Source organism: Kryptolebias marmoratus, linkage group LG24, assembly GCF_001649575.2.
Source record: "Kryptolebias marmoratus isolate JLee-2015 linkage group LG24, ASM164957v2, whole genome shotgun sequence".
NCBI classification, from domain to species: domain Eukaryota; kingdom Metazoa; phylum Chordata; class Actinopteri; order Cyprinodontiformes; family Rivulidae; genus Kryptolebias; species Kryptolebias marmoratus.
Window position 1 is genome coordinate 11,526,864 of NC_051453.1, and position 19,232 is coordinate 11,546,095.

Below are 19,232 nucleotides of genomic sequence, written 5' to 3' on the forward strand. Positions count from 1 at the left end.
TTCGAGTTGCTCATTTTTAAGCACATATTGCACAATATGGTTTTTATAGTCAGGTACAAGAACTCGACGGAAAATGAGGGGAACAAATAGAAAATAGCAAAAGTTCAAAGAAAAACTTTGAAAAACCTTGAGAAAGCCCACATAACCCATTCAAAAGATTAGAAGGAAGTCTGGCACCTTGGAAGCAATGTCTAAAAAAACAGTGGTTACTCTAAGATGACTGCATAGTACTGCCCATAAGTAAAAATAATTAGATAACTGTTTTTTTATGTGACACATGGCAGTAGGCCTATTGAAAAGCAGCCTCAGCTGATGCTGCAGCTGCAGCTTGGACTTATTAAACAAGTTAGAATTTAGACCTGAGATAAAAAGCCACATTTCTATTAAAGACGGAAAGTCTCTTATGAGTCTTTAAGGCAAACATTTCCACAATCGTTAGGTGTGTGCATGTCTGTGTGTGTGCCTGCCTGGTGATAGGAGCATGTGGTAGACGTTGTCATTGTTTGTGTGTGAATGTGTATTTGGCGTGCCGGACCGCAGTTGGAAAGCGGAGCGAGAATCCTAGAAGCTGTTGGAAGGAGATGATTGGCTTCAGAACATGGTGGCCCCTTTGTGACAGATGGTTGGGTGCTGGGCTTGCAGAGCCGAATTCACCCACTCACACATATGTGGACTCCCACAAGCCTGCACACACAGACACACACAAACACATTCAGGACAGTTTTTAAAAATTCCCTCACATACTCTAACATGCATGTTTACATGTGAACACAAGTACAAAAAGGGTCTGTTGTCTCTATCTACATGCTTATCTCTAGTAATAACATTAGAAAGCCAAAAATGAACACTGGATATTTACGAAAGCTTTCAAATACATAAGCACGGAATAACCACTTTCGAAAAGAGAGGCAGATAAATAGACACACAGCTTGACAGAAAGACAGATGCACAGACAAACATTCAGGCAGACGGGTGTGAATTTGGAAAATGGCATGAAAACAATATGTGTCCTAACCAGTGCCAGTGTTTTGGTTTCACTGGGGGGTTTGCAGCCTTGGGTTTAACAGAATAAAGCTTTGCTGTGTGTCTCCCTGAACAAACAGGAGGGGATCTGGTGCCTGCTGTTTGTGCTAGCCAATACTGCTCTCACTGTCAGTGCCACCACCATCACAGCCATCAGCACTGCAGCAACAAATAACACCACTCTGCTTGCCATAGAGGTGCACACCGTTAGCATTGCCAAAACAGAACATCCAGTCAGACCTGGCGAGACGGAGGATGAAAGACTAACCACAAATGGCTTCAAGGAAATCTGTATAGATCAGCCATAACATTTTGATCACCTGCCTAACATTCAGGAGGTTACCGTTTTCCAACCTCTGAATATCAAGAGCATTAACAAAACCACCTTTGTGCTGAAACTGACAGCACTGTAAAGGCTTGTGAAATAATGTTTTCAAGAGCTGCTCAGAAAAGCTGGGATTTGAGTTGTTTAAAGATGGAAGCAGTAGACTCTGATCTTGACCTCTGTCAGGCTAACCAACAGCTCATCAGTCTGGTCAGAATTAAACTTGATTTCTTCAAACTGAAGTCATTCAATGAGCTGTTTACAACAGATAAGATATTGATTGGTCATAACCTTTCAATAGAATCCCACTTCTAAATATCTGAACGATCCCTCTAGGGTGGCTTGTGTGTATAAATGTAATATATGAGGATGTAGTTTTTTTTTGTTGTTTTGTTCTTTTAACAGAACAGTGAGCAATGCCACTGTTGGTGATCATTATGTTGTGACTGATCAGTGTTTATACATCCTGTGCTCATATACTGACAAGACGTGACATTTTAAATAAGCTGTAGCTCATTAAAAAGCAACAAAGGCTTTCTATTAATGTCACTGTCAGTGCTCAGGCCACCAAAGATGCTGGCATTTCAATTCCACCATCTTCTTGAGGTTTTCCTAAGGCCAAAATTCAGTGAAACCTAAGAGCCCATCTATTGAAACTTTGGTCTGCAGTGAGCTGGTATATAGTTACTGCGTATAAAGAGAGAAAAACACGTCAAGGATCTCATTACTGCCTCCACTATCTGTTCTGGCAGTTTGCTTTATTGGGAAACCACACTGTGACTGGAGAATGTCCTCATGATGATACCCAGATGAAGTGCCCTTGAGAAAGAGATTGAATCTTTGCCAGCTTTAGGCAGCAGGAGTGCTGTTCTGAGCTGTGAATCTGTTCCTTGATTTCCCTTTAGAGCAGAGCAAGTGGAAAAAAGTCTTCCAGGGGTTTTCATGTAGATAAACAACAAAAACTATAAAGAGCACAAATATAATAAAGAACTAAAAAACTGTAGTAAAGCCTCAGCTATACAACAAATTAACTATGGTCAATGTGGGATGTCTTCCCTTTGTGTGGCTTTGCAGGGGGAAAACAACTGTGGAGGAAGATATTTAAGTTTTAATGGTTTAAAATTTTCTATTTCTGCTTTCACAGTACAAGTCCGTTTTTATGTCTCCAGTTTGCAAATCATTTAGACTAACTGTCTCTCTTTGCATCAAAACAACAGTTTGGTTAAGTTTTCAGCACAGCTAGGGTCACTTTGTGTAAGGGAGAGGTGTTGATGCATCAAACCAAATAGAGACAGACTCAGATGTTCCCATGAGACCACGTACATTATTTACACACCATCTGTTGGTCCAGTCATCAGTGGATGAAGTCCTATCCTGTTTGCCTCCAATGCATGATGTACAAATCAGCTTAGATAATTTGACATTGGTGGTTCACACATACTAATGGGCTGAGTAAGAAAGGAGGGTCTAAGATATTAGAGCAATTGCTACATTTTGAAAAACATTTTATTTTGTTACGTTTAAGTCTTTACTTGCCTGTTTTATTATTCTTTAAAATGGGATGATAAAAAGGCTATACACTCGATTATATATAATTAAAATTTTAATTATTATGGGACATGAATGTGCATATGAGCTAATTGTGCATTAGGTCATTATTAGAAAACTCTTGGCTACTTGTTGCATTTTTGTCACTTATCCTGTCAGTTTGCAAATGTTTATTACAAATCTGCTTTAACAGAAAACATTTATGGCATTAGGGCTGGGCAATCTGGCTATTAATTTGGGGTTTCCTCACAACAGTGTATGTCTTGATATATTAAAATCTGCTCTAAATCACTGTTTTTATGTTAAAGGTAAATTAAAACTTTCATTTTGAACCAGGGAGCTATATGCACAAGCTGTTAGGTTGGCCAACTTCTAACTTCAAGAGCAATTTTCATCATGTGTATAGCTACAAACCATTAAAAACAATTGCATAAAATGCTAACCAACTACAAATGCAGAAACCCAGAAGTCCAAAATATGTCATTTGTGTTGCTCTAGTTGATGTTTTAAACTTTGTATGGCTGAAAAATTAAAAAATGACGCTCTGTTTTCCTTTGTTTAAACTAACTTAAACCTCTTTTTGCTTCACGCAGCTAAAAAAACACTTTCAGAACAACCTTCTGGTTTGTCCAAATAATCTTCAAGGAAACTTAATTTGCAGAGCAATAGATTTATAAACAGAAAGATAAATTATTAGCTTATCTTTGCAGTTCTGTCATGTCGTTGTTGCTCCAAAGCATTTTGCAAAAGGATGGTTGGTGTTAATGAACATTCACTCTAGGCAGGACGGAAAAACATTTAGTCACATGGAAGTTATCTTGGTTTCCTTTTTGAGAGAATTTAATGAAATGCCTCGAGACTATCAGTATATTTTGAGCCAGCAGCCAAACAAACTACTAAAATATATGTCTATGGACACAAATCAGTAAAAGAGATTATAATGTCACTTTCCTCTTGAGCCACAAGACTCTTAATTAATCAACTTCTCATAATCTGTATAGTCCTGTGTAAAACTCGTTTGGGATACATTTAAGCATAAACATATACATTCACAAAGTTAAGCACCAGTTTTAGGTGCAGTTTCAAAACGAAGATTTAATATTTATAAATGGAACAGATGTTTTCAAACACTAACATGATGAACGTGCCGCAAATTACTACGTTAAACAAACTTTATGATTAAACAGTCCAGTGAGTCTGATCATTATCTTAATGCCAAAGCAGAAAATAAATAGGACAACATTCATGTGAGAGAAGCTCTGTTAATAAATAACTTGCAAAGTGGTTGTGTCTCTTAATTAGGCGGTGTAAAATTTGTAAAGAGGACAAAAGGGTGAGGAGAGGGATCCCATTAATGTCGGAGTGTGATCCAAGGAGAGCAACAGCCTCCCCACTGTACAGATTTGACTACGGAAGATTTGTCAAAGACAAGAGGCTTCTTATAAAATAATATGCTTCCGACTGTGAGGCTCATGCTTGTCATTTGGCAGAGCTGCCTTCTACATCACAGCACGGCAGGATGCTGACATTCACACCATGGAGTAAGCGTGATCAGCTCTCACCCAAGCAGATGAAAAGTGGTTTATATAGAAACTGAGAGGCAGTATCATATGGTTGCACCTGGTGACAGAATATGGTGAGAACTGAGCCATAATAAACCCAACAAGTAACTCCCTGTAAAGAGAGCACGTTCGCTTCCTTTGCCATTTAAATGTCTTGTTTTCATCAGATATTTTCAGTCGTGCTGTATTTAGTTTATTTTGCCAGTCAAAAAAAACCAAAAAAACAATTTCTGCTTCTCTAAAATTTCAACATTCAAAATGTCAACACTTGCGCATTGAAGTAACTATGCCTCTTCATGTCAAATAGTCATTTCAAAGGGAATTTTCAGAATCATTCGGTTTCCATTGGGCTTGATAAAAGCTGAGGATCATTAAGCTCCTAATGGAAGGAAGTCAAGCAGCTGAATTTATAACAAACTAGCAACCAGAATCGTCTTATCTGCTGTAATTTTGTGACATCTTGATTAAAGACCTATTATGTCACTGAGCATTACTGAGTAGGATGCATTTGATTCATTTTTTATAACGTTATTAAAATTTATTGAAATGGAAAACTCTGTCGGTGCTATTTGAAATGTCTTGCTTTCCCCCCATTTTAATCTGGAAGGTGCTGATCTTTGTGAGGTTTGTGTTTCAGACTACAGAGTTATTATTTTTATCACCATCCCTTGATCTCCTGCTCCCTGGTGAACATAGTTTATTAGCTTTTAACACAGACACAAGACAACGTCTAGAAAATGTTAGATAGTACATAAGAGTGATCTGACGAGGGACGATAAAGCAGCATGGTGTTGGAGGATGTGCTGCAACACATTTTAAGTTCCACTCCACCTTTGGGAGGTCTATAAGGTCTGCACTGTATTTGTTGGACTTGTCAGAATGAAAAGAGGGAGAAGCATGTCAGGCGGGAAGGTTATCATGTTTTGACTCAAAAGTCTATAGGCAAACTTTTTTTTAGCTTTTATGGCTACAACTACAGAACAAATATCAAAACGCAAACATGTCGGGAGAGTAACTTTTTTGCCTTTTCGAGATGGTTGGACATAATCTCATGTGTTTTCATTGAAATTATCTGAAAATCTAGAATTATAAAAGGTAAAAAACCGTATAGAACCGTTTTCATTTAGTAATAGCTTTTTAAAATGTCTGTCTGTCTATCTGACAGAGACAATGAGACAGTCTGTTGCTGCAAATTTTAAGTGCTCAAAACAAAAACAAAACAAACAAACAACACCCCTTCCCTCCTCCTTCCTCTTGCAACTGGATTTTTTTTCTTTTCCTCCTTTTGAAGATGCCTCGACTCGTATAAAACAGTTAAAGGAAATGAGGGAGTTTTTTTGGATAATGTTACTGGTTGTGGTTTCTTGTTTTCTGTAATTATTTGTTCAACAAGGAAGAAAATCTTAATTAGTTGTCAAATCACGTTGAGGATGCTTACTTTTTGATTCATACACAACCTCTGTGTTTATAACCTGTATCCTAGTTTTTCTCTGTTAAGCTATTTGTTTTGCTTTACGGTTGCACAAAAGGACACATTTTGTGTATTTTTGCTGCAGAGTTTGTCCAACGAGACTCCTCACATTCAGGTAATAGATCATAATTATTTTTCATTCTCCAAGAAGTGATGCTGATTTAACTAGTGCAGTGATTTTATTCATTAATAAATTTCAGCGCTGCACAAGGAATAAGCAGAGGATTACGCAAAACTGTGGACTAATCTTAAACAATGCATTTGCTGTCTGTGGGATTTATTTGGGTTCATTTGTTTACTGCTGCATGTGCTCACATGCACAGAACCATTGTTTGTACTGGCTCAGCACTCACTTCCATCGATGTTAGTAAAGTCTTCAAAGCAACTTTTCTTTCAAAAATTCCTCATTGAGTTTCATTTCTGTGCTGTTTTCAGACACAATTTTGAAAACTTTTTATTTAAGTTAAATCCGGTTCGAGCTTTTACAACTATGCTTAATAAACTTTATGTATCTAAAAACAGCTTGTAATGATGCAACTCTTGTTTTAATTTGAAGGAGAAAGGTAGAACAAAGGTACAAATATACAGATGCAGTATTTTCCCAGCGGTGTAGCTACACTTTATTCCTCTTTTGTCCTACAGCTGAACCTCAGATGGCTCACTGAGATCACTGGTGCATTTTATATCTGCAGCGTTACTACCTCGTAGTCATGACCATCTCTCAGCAGCTTAAAGGTCACACTGAACACAGATTAGATGTTTGATTTGATGCTGAATTTTTGCCATTTTGAGCGACAAACCAACTTATTGTTGAGTCCTTTTTTGGTTTTACTAAAGAGCTAAAACTTTTCAACCTACACAACAAGCACTGGTTAAAACTGTTCTCTGTCAAATGATATGAATTTAAAAATTCTTTGCCTTTTTCTTTTTTTATAGTACTCACTAATTATGCATTATAATTCTGCATTTTTAATCATGAAGATTGTTCTTTAAATGATTTCCTTATTTCAGTCAAACTGGTAGAAAAAAAAAAGAGTTAAGACGATTAAAAAGCGATTAATTTTTAAAGTGCAATCATGCAGTCTGAAATATCTGAAAGTTTCTTTCTTAATGACAGGCAACATCCCAGTTTTTAACACCTCATTTTATTGTCCCAACATTCAAAAGTACAAATAATTTAAACACAACAGTTTTATGAAAAAGAAAAAACAAACATTTACAGCAAGATTTTTATTTTGTTTCCAGTTTCAGAAATGACCTAAACTAGCAAGGATAACATGAAGTCATTCATCGCAGTAATTGGATTAATAATAAGAATACTAAGAATAATAGCAATAATAATCATAATAATCATTGTTGATAATTGTTAAGTAATAACATAAGCAGGAGAGAGTAGATAGAGCCGCGGTCGTGGGGCCCCGTGAACTTTTTTTTTTTTCATCTTTTTTTGTCTTTAAAGATTTTGTTTATAGATTTCTCAGATAGTAAATAAACACGTCTCCAGAAGGAAAATGAAAACTGACAAGAAGAGCCTAGTTCCTCTGTTCACCTTCCCTCCTCCACTACTGGCTGCGTTGTTCCTACTGGCAGGCTGCCACTATAAGGCGCTACAGGGGGATGGTGTGAGCCATAGGGGTCGGGCATAGAGCGAGGTGACGCAGCCCCATGTTTCAAACACCCTGACATGCAAACACACGCACACGCACATACACACACTCTGAACAATCACTCCTGACATCTCGGTCAGTTATTCGCACACATGCACTCAAACAGACGCGCACTTGCGTACGTGCACTGAACAAAACACACAATTACACTGCACGCACACACACACACACTCACATATCTGCTCCAAGCTAACAAACATATGTGGACAATTACCTAAAGGAACATGCATACAAACGTGCACACATGCGCACCCACACACACACGAGCACGCATCATAAGAGTTTAAAAGTCACACCGTGTAGGAAACTCACACGTCAGAACATTCTACTGGGGTCGTTGCATATTTCAAGCTCCCGACGGCAGCGGGGAGCATGAAGGGGTCTGGTTGGTTTGTTGCTGTTGTGACATGAGAACACTTTGCGACTGGATGATGCAGATGATTGTATTATGGTGATGATATCGAGATGACCCGGCTTTTTCAGATGAGTGAGGTGTTAGGAGAGAAGGATGCGAGCATGCGTCTGAGTATTTCAACTGCTCTCCACACACCTCCTTCATGTTTTCAAGTCTTAGCAACAGACAAACAAAAATCCAATTTTTTTTTATATTTCTGGAACCATTCCCTTACCTTTCACCTTTCAAAATATATAATATATATCATATTAATGTATATAAAATATAGAATTGACACAATCCCTTTTTATACCTCCAGAGTATTTCTTAAATATAGCAACAGCTGCTGTAAATAGCAGTTTAGTGTACAATGGTAACAACTTGTCTTTTTCTTTAAAGATTTGTTGGTATGTCATTTGAAAACATGATCTCAAAAATAAATTTTTGACACTTCAGTGACTTTGATTGATCTAGTCCCGTGCAATGAATGACCCTCAAACAACAACTTTAAAACGTTTTCTGCCTCTAAGAGCTTAATGTTGAATAAAATGTTCACTGAAAAACAGAAAACTATACTTTCAGACCCACATTTTTGCATAAGGTTTCATCACAAAGCGGTAGTAAGTGGAGGGAGGGTGTGGACGGAGTGGCTTTTTTAAAACTACACAAACTTATCACAGGTTATATTGAACCAGAACGACTGTTTATAACATTCTATTAAGACTAAACTTTATTGAAAAAGATCTAAAGATTTCATTTTTAACAAGACAAGGAAAAAAGCAATAGCAAATTTAACTATTAACTAGGTTATGCATAGCGAGTAACTGTTTCTAGTAATAAGGGAAGAGCGTCCCCCAACCCTCCAGACAATTTTTTTCAGTTTTCTAGACTTTTAGATTTTTTTATATGGTAATTTTGATATATTGGTACAAAGCACAAACGTACTAAAAGTTCTCTCAGTGCAGTGGACTACTGGAAGAGCCTCTCCACTAGTCGCTTTGTTCCCTTTTGCTCAGAAACGCCCCCTCCCTGTACCAGAATCACGCAAATACATAGACAGTGAAACAAATAAATACATAAATACACTTATAAATTAAGTTATTAATAAATATATAATAAATACAAATAAATAAAAAATAAATAGTTTGAAAATAGAGAAGTAAATAAACTGTCAAATACAATTATATCTTAAGCTTTTGTTTGATTTCTTTTGCCGCGGTAGTTAACTGAAAGTTAATCCAATTTTTTTTTCTCCACAAGCAACATGACAACAATTGAACAGTTTCCTCACAATTTTTTTTTCTAAGTAACTGAACCACCACTTCATAATAAATTGTCATATGAAAAAGACAAGCTCAAACGAAAGAACAGTGACAACTCAGATAGTACAGTAGATATTGTAAAACAAATGTAGACTATATATATTTATATATATCATCTATTTGTACACAGCAAATAAAGACACAGTTGTCATAGATCCTGTTTAAGGAAAATATCTAGACTAACGGAACTAGCTAATCATCATTAAGTTTTGACAAACGTTTCACGCTCAGCAAGTAACCTAAAAGTCAGCAAGCCAAACAAAACAAACAAACTAACGTAAAAATAAATACAAAGTTTTGTTCAGTGATTCTTACAAGGCCCCAAATTCATTTAATCTAGTAATTCAGCAAAGAAATAGCCTCACCAGATTTCTGGGCCAACATTAAACAAATGTCAAACGAAGAACAGCAGCTCAATTGAATGCAAACATCAAAGTACTTTTTTTAAACAACACATAGAACAACAAACTTGGATATTTAAGATATGTGAATAATGTAGTTTAGCACCTACCGTTGATCGCTAAAAGGAAGTTCTTTTCAGATGTAAGTTCACAAACTCAGAGCAAAGAAAATGATATATAATGCAGAGTATGCTCTTTAAATGGATATATGTGAATATATCTGTACTGATATCCCATATTGACTGATGACAAAAACAAGAAAACGAGTGGACAAAGGGTCTTCTTGCTTTGGGCTCTGAACTATAAAGTTTGTCAGGTCTTGGAAAGACCCCTTTCCCTTCCCTTTTGGGTATCGCTGTTGAATAATTACGCACTAGTACATGTGTGAAAAATTACCAAAATCACCTGCCTCAGTTTGCATCCCTTATTTTTTCCACAAAATCGTCCGTCTACAAAATCACAACCAACTCGGATTCACCAAAAAAAACAAACAATCTTTTGATCCTATAAAGTACCACGGCAGAACGACAAGACAAGGTGGTGCNATATTTTTCTCTTTTTTTTTTTCAAATCCAGATTCCTGTAAAAATTGTTCAATATTTTAATTATCATTTATAAAAATAGATCTTCTTTCTATTTATTTTTATCTTTTTCTAAATGCATTTTTTTCCAAGCAAAGAGATCTTCTCTTTGGCAACAGTGTTGTGTTTTTTTTTTTTTTGTGTTTTTTATTTTCTTAAATTACTGAACGTGTCATCAGGAAAGCTAACCCATCCCCTCCCATGCCCCATCTCCCTGAAACCCAGTGAGGAAAGACATTATGTTTTGTTTGCGATACAAAACAAAACAATGTTAGAAACTCATTTTTTTTTTCTTTTCTTTTTTTTCTTTATCTGAGTTACTGGGATTCTGGTATCCCATCTATAATCAATAAGGGGAAAATTTTAAAACACGCTACAAATGAATGAATGGATTCACTAATTTAAAAAAGAGCCCCCTCCCTTTCTCTGATAGGGAGGTGTATAACAACGACAGTGGATCCGGATTTACAAAAGAAAATTAAATCCTGAATCAAGACAGAGAAAAGGTTCCAGTCTAAAAAGGACATTCTTTTCTCTGAAATAAGGGGATACAAGAAATTGCTACTGTTTTACACAGAAGAGGAAAAAATCATCTTAACCACATCAAACAAAAATAATATACAATAAAGAGAAGCCTGTATTATCACAGGAACTTCTAAAAACTTGTGAACATTTTTATCATTTAATTTTTGTAATACTCAGGCAACATTGGCTTATAGGTCCAAAGTTATAATATAAGCCATTTATAGTTCAATTTGTTGGATGGTTTGTTGGTTGATTTCTGTTCCAGTTGTAGTTTGAGTTTGCTTTGTTGGATGGCTGTAGTCGGGTGGTGGTGGTAGTGACTGAAGGGACTAAGGGGACGAGTGGAGGTGGAACGGAGGGGTTGGGGGCAATTTTGTAGCAGACAAAGGCGTGGGGCATCTGCTTCTACCTGTCAAAAGTTCAGGACTTGTGTGTCTTGTTAGTCTTGAAGGAGACTTGCAAGACACGGTCGCCCAACCTGTAGCCATTGAGACTGGCGATGGCCATGGCTGCCTCGTCGTAATTCGTCATTGTGACGAAGCCGAAGCCTTTGCACTTGTTGGTGTTGAAGTCACGGATCACCTTGACGTTGTTGACGGCGCCGAATGGCCCGAACAGCTGCCAGAGCACACTCTCGTCTGAATCTGGGGACAGGTTGTACACAAAGATGCACCAACCGGTGCCTGTGTGCCCAGGGATGTTCATGCCAACCAGGCTGGTCATGCTGTCAATGGTGATGGGAGAGAACCTGGGAGAGGAGGCAGAATGATGGGAAAGAAGACAGTGTTAGCAGAACAAGTCGGGGCATACAATGAAACAGCTTTCCTTTACAGATCTATGAAAAAACTTATGTTTTCCTTCATTAAATGCACCTTCCAAAGAAAATAAATGCTCCAACTCTATAGTAAGCTACGGTCTACAGCTAAATAATCAAACCAGGCACTAATCTGTAAGCCACACCTTCCTCAGATGAATCAAAGTACGGTAAAAAAAGAAACGGCTCAAGTTTTCTGAAGTGTGTTTCTGTGAGGAGATTATAAGCAGCCCGGGTCTGTTTCCGAAATGAATTTGAGTCCGTTAAAACAACTTAAACCTAAATTCAAAAACTAATAAATCACAAGGACTGAAGCAAATGCTATGTTATGATTTTTTACACTGCACCACATTTGCATCAGGTAGTTACATGAGCTGGGTACATTTACCACATTTTGTACTGCAGCACTAAATGTATTGCAATGGATCGTGTCCGAACACAGCCTTCCATGTGACATTACCTCTGACGTCCATCTGAATAACTGTCTGGTGCAAAAGCAACATGGTATAAAAATGGACCCTGTAGCATTTAATTTAAGATTCGACTTGTTTTAAATTATAGAAATCTGCTGTAGAAAAGGCCTCAATCTTTGTTGACTCCTCAATTAAATTTTCTCCCTGATTCTCTAAACTGATTTAACTATGACTTCTGTCTGCTGCAGGTAATACACTGAGCACACATAACCTCTCCACAGAACCCCACCTCAAAACAATTCCAACTATTCCTTTAATGTCTAAATATGCAGGTTTAAGTGTGACTACACAACTGGAACTAAACCCTCCCAGTGCTCATCAGCTTTGAAAGGTCTTCTGTCAGGACTGGCGACAGTGCTGCCTATGCTGAGCTACACTTCTGCTGAAAAAGATGCAGATGAATCTTCTGTCTTTGTGTCCTTGAGTGGCTTCTTTCTGTGCCAAATTGCAGGAAGTTGTTGAATTAAACCATTGCTAGAAATTCATCAAAGATCATGCACCAGCCTGCTAAATCTGTTCTCATTTGCCTCATAATCTTCTCCTTTTTCTCGTGATGCAAAAGATTTGAATCCTCAGTTGACTTCCCTTAATTGCCTTTCCGCTAAAAGGAAAGAGGGGGGAAAAAACCCCATCACTTATAAATAAAAGGTAAATGAAATAAAAAAGGTTCATTTTTTATGCCACCTATTTCCAAGATACTACTGTAGGCATTATTGGAAGTGGTTTAATTGAGATTTCCGCTTTGCTGCAGCTGTCTCAGAGAAGGCTGCTTTCTTAAGAAAAAGGAGGGAGAAAATGGGGAGCAAACTAAATGGAAAATGGAAGCACTTTACAGCCCAGTGGTATTAAGGTACAAAGTGTATTCCTCCCCCTCCTGCAGGGTGTTCTGGTCTCCTCTATTGCAGAACTCGTGGCACTGATCGATAGCACTGCTTGCTGCTTGGGCCCTCAAGCCTTTTCTTTCTAGTGAATCACTACGACCTTCCTGCATGACTTTGGTCATGTGAAGTCTGTCCCTGGCTTTTGTGGTTGTTTTGATTTTAAAACAAGCGATATGCTATTTAGCACGTCGGTTGTGCAAGTAGATTTTATAAGTACTGTAGGTACATTACTGGTGTTTACCACTAAATGTGCTTCAGATGAGGTCAAAGATCATAATTGTGAACAATTTGTATAATACAAAGACAACTTTTTTTGTTTTACTTTATCACAAGATTTCACAAGCAGTATTTTTAACAACAACAAAAAATGACTTTTTAAAATTACTAATTTAGGAGGAATCTAATATTTTCTCCAATATAGAAAAATATAGTAAAGCCCACTACATTCCTTGCTGAGTGAGAAAAATGTAAACAAAGGCTGGAGAGATTTTAGGTCAGTGAGTGTCTCATGGTGATGGTTTGGAGTGTGGCTATCCCTACTGCTGTCAGGATGAGGACATCAGTGTGTGTGTGTTTGTGTGTGTGCATGGGTGGAAACATATATTCGAATATACCCATCATAGCGGTACGAAACACTAGCCAATGTTACAGATGAGAATAGAGGTTGCATAGCAACAGAGTAGCTGACCAAATATCTATTCTGTCCTCTGTAAATCTAAACCATTCCAGCTCTTAACACTTAGATCACTCCATAACACTTGTGACTTGATGACATTCAATACAATCAGCGCAGCTGAATCAGACACTATTCTCTCTTTCAGAAAATTATGTGAAGAAGGCCACGTACTGAAGGGGAAATTTGACTCTAACATGGAATCTTTATCAAAATGTTGCTGTTCTTTAACAATATTCTTAATGTTGATATTTGACAAAAACAAGTTTTTAGCCAACAAAAACAATAAACTTCCTCTTTTAGTCAAATTTTGACTTACTCAGCCAACTGACTGATGGTGTTTCCTGTGCTTGCAACATGCAATATACCATTGTCAGCACATCAAACATCTATTGCTACTATAGCTGCTGTTTCAAGTTATGTAACATATATGATAGCAAAAAAGCAAATTGAAAGATGAAGGCAAAAGAAAATTAGGAAGAGCAGTGCCAAGCAAAGCTTGAGCTATCTGCAGTGAAACAGCATTTCCTGTTTCCAGCAGGGATCCAAGTTCATCCAACCTCATCTCAAATCTCATTTCCTGATCTGTGTAAGACCTGAACTACAAAGAATTCAGGGGTAGTTATGCACTTTAGTCATGGCTTACACAAAGAAGATGTAGATTCCATAGAATATTGTGTGCATAAGTAATGGTCAAGGTACAGAGTGAGTACATTTAAATGATAAATTGAGAAAACCAAAAGCAGAAAGCAGGGACACTGCTTTCAAGTTACAGTTGTAAAGTGACAAGGTTGGTGAACCTGAATCCTGCAGAAAAGAACAAAACCAAACACACACTTAGAAATTAAAAGTTGTACACTAAAGAACAAAATCTGTTCAGTACACAGAATCAACCCAAAACAATCCACAAACCACCACCACTTGTCATAATCAAAACAAAGCAAATTCATCAGCACTAAAAACAAAGACTGTTTCTGTTTATTACACCTGAAGTGGTTGGAAGGGTTTAAAATGTCATTTCAAGCTGAAAAAAAGACAGAAAAAGCCCAACCAAATCAAAGAACCAAAAATGCTGTTGACCTTGAACAAACTGTTCAACTTAAAGTGACTGCAAAAACACACAAAAAAACATAAATTAGGAAAAAGAACATAAGAAAATATGTTGAAAAATTATTGAGTCAACATAGACATCTGGCATTTGGTGAAATTTTTAATTACCTCTTTACGCCATAGGCCATATTAAGCAAATTGTCCAGCCTGTAAAGAGAAGGAGGGTTCTGGGGTTAATGGTGGGCAGATGGTCGACTCAATCAATGGAACTAATGTAAAGTCCCTGTAGGAACTGCATGGTTCTCCTCACTCAAGAACAAACAAACCCATTCATAGTTGGTCCATTACACTGAGGAGCCCCAGCAGAAAATGTTATCATCAGTCGATGAATCTACAGTACAATCAGTATGGTTTGTACTTGCTTTGGTCACAAACTGAACAGGTTTTGAACTTGCTAATGCCAGAGTAGAGTGTTACAGAAACACTGTTGTAGATGTGTCCAATTAATCATTATACAAGACTCCAGCAGTGGACTAGTCAGTGTTTAGTATTACAGTTAGATAAAGAGAAGTCATGGCAGGCAGAGAGTGAGCATAGCATTTCCTCAAGCATTATCACAGAAAGCCCAGAATGCTACACAATTGTAAATCATTGTCTTATTTTACATGCAGAAAATTGCATGTGGGTTTCTGTACAAATTATGCCACCACACTGATGGTTTATTAGGATGGAGGTAAATGGATTTTCTTTTGATTATCTATGGGCTTTAATTTGTGTTGATTCAATTGAGAGAACACCTGAGATGACAAGAAATGATCCAGAGTTCTGTCAGTGTAATGGTTTGGCATTTAAATGATGGTGAGTAAAAGTGGTGATGGTGATTAGTAGGGTTTGTATGCGGCGGAGTAACAAGAAAAACACAACTGAATGTTAAACTAGCCATGAAATCATGAATGTCTGTCTTTGAGGTCAGGGTCAACCTGTTAAGTGATAATGGGTCAGGCGGAAAAGCTTGAGCGTTAGTCAGATGATGTCCTCTGTCTAAAAGGGTTAGCTTTTGGGAGATGTTACGGTTTGAGAATAATTTCAGCCTGCAGGCTCCAGCCTTTTCAGTCAGCCAGTGTAAATTACAGTTTGTGTCTGTGTGCTGGCTTCAGAAACCTGTGGACTGTGTGAAATGTTGGCCCTCATGGATGGATGCAGTCTGCTTGGTGACTCAATGACCTTCATTTCTCACTTGGGTCTGGCCTGTCTCATGTCTTATTAACTCCTCTGGCCTAATGGAGAGAGGCCACGGCTTATTGAGCAACAGCTGGCCGCTGAAGTCTTGTTCCTCTTGAAAACACTACAAACTTTGACTTTGACTCGACTATAATGGTTGTTTCTCCTTGTCCTTTGCAGTCAACAAGCATTTGGTTTCTTGCTAACACACTCATACATGCATCAAACTATTCTTTACCAATTTTATTTAAAGAGTTTGGTTTTCCACAAAACAGTTTATTTGGACCATTTATAATCAGAAGACTGATTCAAAAACCGTTGACTTGGGTTTGTTTGGCTCCTCAAACCCAAGTGAGAGACTGATGAGAGTTCATGGGTAAATTTATGATCAGCCATACTCCTTCAGTCATGTGGTCATTGACTAATGACTGTACTAATAATTGGCAAATTTTAAGATTTAGCCAGATGCTAAATTACTCTTATCAAAACAGTTAGGCCTTTCGTGGCTTTCGGGTCAAATTGACCCAAAGTTACAATGGCTTCTCTACCTGTCTTTGTATCTCTCTTTTGAGGACTTTAGGACAATACTAAACCCTACTTCCCACTAACATACTCATTAGTGTATGACAGTAAGCAGAAGAAAAAAAAAATGTTAATTTGGGCAGAAGAAGGAAAAGGGTAATAATTCAAATGCTATATTTACATAATTTTTGGATACCCATACTTTAAAATGCAAAAGTGAATATAATATATTTTGCAATCATCCTGTGTTTGATAAAATAACCAGGATGTCTGTGTCATCTCTATGTCAAAAAGACATTTCCAGTGTTGGTGCCTCTGGTAAAGAAGAAAAAATAAATAAGTAGGAAAAAAGAGTTGTTAAACATTTTGTCAAGCTGCCATTCCAAAACGTAGCTGTGGGTGAGCAGTGAAGAAAGCTTCTAGATAAATCAGTATCAACCAAAACAGTTTAAAAGCTCAGTGCAGTTGGATGCCATCAAAGTCTACAATTGCCAAAATGTTGTTTTCCCCCATGATGGTTGGTGCCTTGTTCCACAGCGGAAATGTGCAGATTCAAAAGGTTACAATAGTGTAAAACTGTTGCAAAGAGCACAGCAATGTCGTTGGACAACTTGAATTGACACCTCAAATCACCATCTCCTAAAGTCAGACATCTGGTGTATTTTTAAGCAGCAATTATGCGAATGTTTCCCCACTTTTCTAAAAATCAAAAACAGATTCTGTTAAAGAAATGGATTAAAAGCCCCCTACCCACTGTCCAAAACAAGCATTACTATATTTTGCAACATCTGTAGCAGTTATTGCTGTCAAAGGAGGGACAAAACAGTTTAAAAAACCCTGTTTATTCAAATATTTTTGTCACAACCTAATATAGTATGGGAAACACTTTGTAGAGCCTCTGGTTTTAAAGATGCCGTTTAAGCACGGTGCATTTTTCTGTTTGTTCTTTTTATTACAGGCTTTTATTGTTTTAGTAATGATCATCAAACTATTTGTATTAATAGTTTTAACTAAAACTTCTTTTGCCTGTTAGTGATAATAGAATAACAATTTTCTCGTCAGGGGCAATTTAACACAGGGGGGCTTCATGAATGTAGTTAAGTACTTCATACATTAGAAATCCTGCAGGAATCTGTCTTATAAGGTAAGACTGAAGTGAACTATTACAGCTCACATTTTAACATAATGGAAACACATGGCTCACAATTCAAACTATGTAATTTTTCAATTTAAATGATTAATATGAATTTTAAACTCATATTGTATCAATCCAGCATTGGTTATACTCTCCGTATATATATTTTTTTATAGTTTATACAACTTCCTGAGTTATTCTTAAACCTATTCAAAAGGTTATAATGTGTCTACATATTAGCACTTTTCTCAGAAATACCGTAAACTATGATGATGGCCCAGGAACAAAGAACTATACTGGATAGAGGGATATATGGAATCATTAAAACCGTAATTAGCCTATTCTGTGGGAAGGGAACATGCAGTCTGCTTTGTGGGTAAATGAGTCAACTGAAGAGGAAGCTCAGAGGAGAGGTGCTCCATGCCCAGGAGCATGAAGACATCTGCTGACCGCCGGGCCACAACCAAACAACCTGCTGCTAGCCCTCTCTCCTTCCCCTTCTCTCTCACACAAACATGAATACACACTGATGCAGGCTCACCGTGCAAACACTCTGCCAGCTCTTCACACTGCCTCTACAAGCGCGATGTTAACAATAGGGCTTTTGTGCTCTCCGTCAATGCGGTCTAATGGAGGAATGGGTGCGTTTTTTTCCCCCTTTTCTTTTTTGAAACAAAAATCTGTTCAATTAAATTTGGCTCCCGCCCTGGATATAATCAGGCTAATTTGCTAATTACTACCATTAGGTAACGACTGAGGATCAGAAACAAGCCGGGATCTAGGGCTTATTGTGTTGGAGTCGGTTATGTTTGTTGTCTTGGAAAGAGACCATACAAGCACATTATACGTTAACTTGTGTTGCAGCAGGCCCACATGATTCATACTGCCATGTAAACAGCATTTTCTGATTAGTTTAATGTGTATAAGCTGACATTTAGAATAAGAAATAATCAAATAGGACTGTATGAAGTATTTATATCACAATATGTAGACATGTTTACTCCTTAATCACACTATTATAGAATGCTGAAGTTTTTATGGCATTTTATAACAGATGCTGCTGGTTTTTAATGCAGGTCTTTTGGTTCCTGGAGAAGAGAATGGCTGCAGGTAAAAAGAAGGCACTTTTTGGGGGGTGAGGGAGGAACCCAAGTAAAACATTCTAATAGATATATGAATATAGTGAAGAATTGAATAGATGCAAACTTTGCAGTGGACTCAGAGATGTAACGTTAATGGGAATAATGTAATTCATAAACTAAACCTGAGCAGACGAGGATGTAAAACAAGATGCGTGGAACGCTTGCCAACACCAAAAAATGAAACATTATCTCATCTCATTTTGTACTTTACAAATATTTTAAACTCAGTTGTGAACTTTCATATTACAGGTTAAATGAGGATTTTGGAAATGCTTGTTTTCATATATGTTGTGATAATCATAAAAAGAAATTGGAAGAAGACTAGATTGTCCAATAGATAGTAAGCTGGTAATAACTCAAGCAAAAGGTACTTTATTCTACAGAGAATTTTTCCCATTGGGTTTTACAAGTTGTAGCACTTTTTCATATAAAACAAGTAAGAGTCTTTATTTAAACTCTAATAATTTTAGCTTGTTTGTACTAGCTGTAAATTAAGTTACAT

At 37.2% G+C, this 19,232-nt stretch overlaps 1 protein-coding gene across 9 annotated transcripts in view; it reads right to left on the reverse strand.

Annotated features, from left to right (window-relative positions):
* Positions 1-10,564: 10,564 nt before the first annotated feature.
* Positions 10,565-19,232, reverse strand: part of elavl4 (ELAV like neuron-specific RNA binding protein 4) — a 70,771-nt gene continuing 62,103 nt past the window's right edge. For 4 of the 9 annotated variants that reach the window (XM_017407193.3, XM_017407195.3, XM_037974266.1 and 1 more), the window contains 2 exons: positions 14,879-14,917; positions 10,566-11,567 (listed from right to left, as the gene is read on the reverse strand). In XM_017407193.3, coding sequence (XP_017262682.1) covers positions 11,240-11,567; positions 14,879-14,917 — 367 coding nt within the window. In that variant the 3' untranslated portion in view covers positions 10,566-11,239. Of the gene's footprint in view, positions 11,568-14,878; positions 14,918-19,232 lie in introns of all 9 variants that reach the window. The other 5 variants (XM_025004016.2, XM_017407189.3, XM_037974264.1 and 2 more) reach the window with 2 other exon arrangements.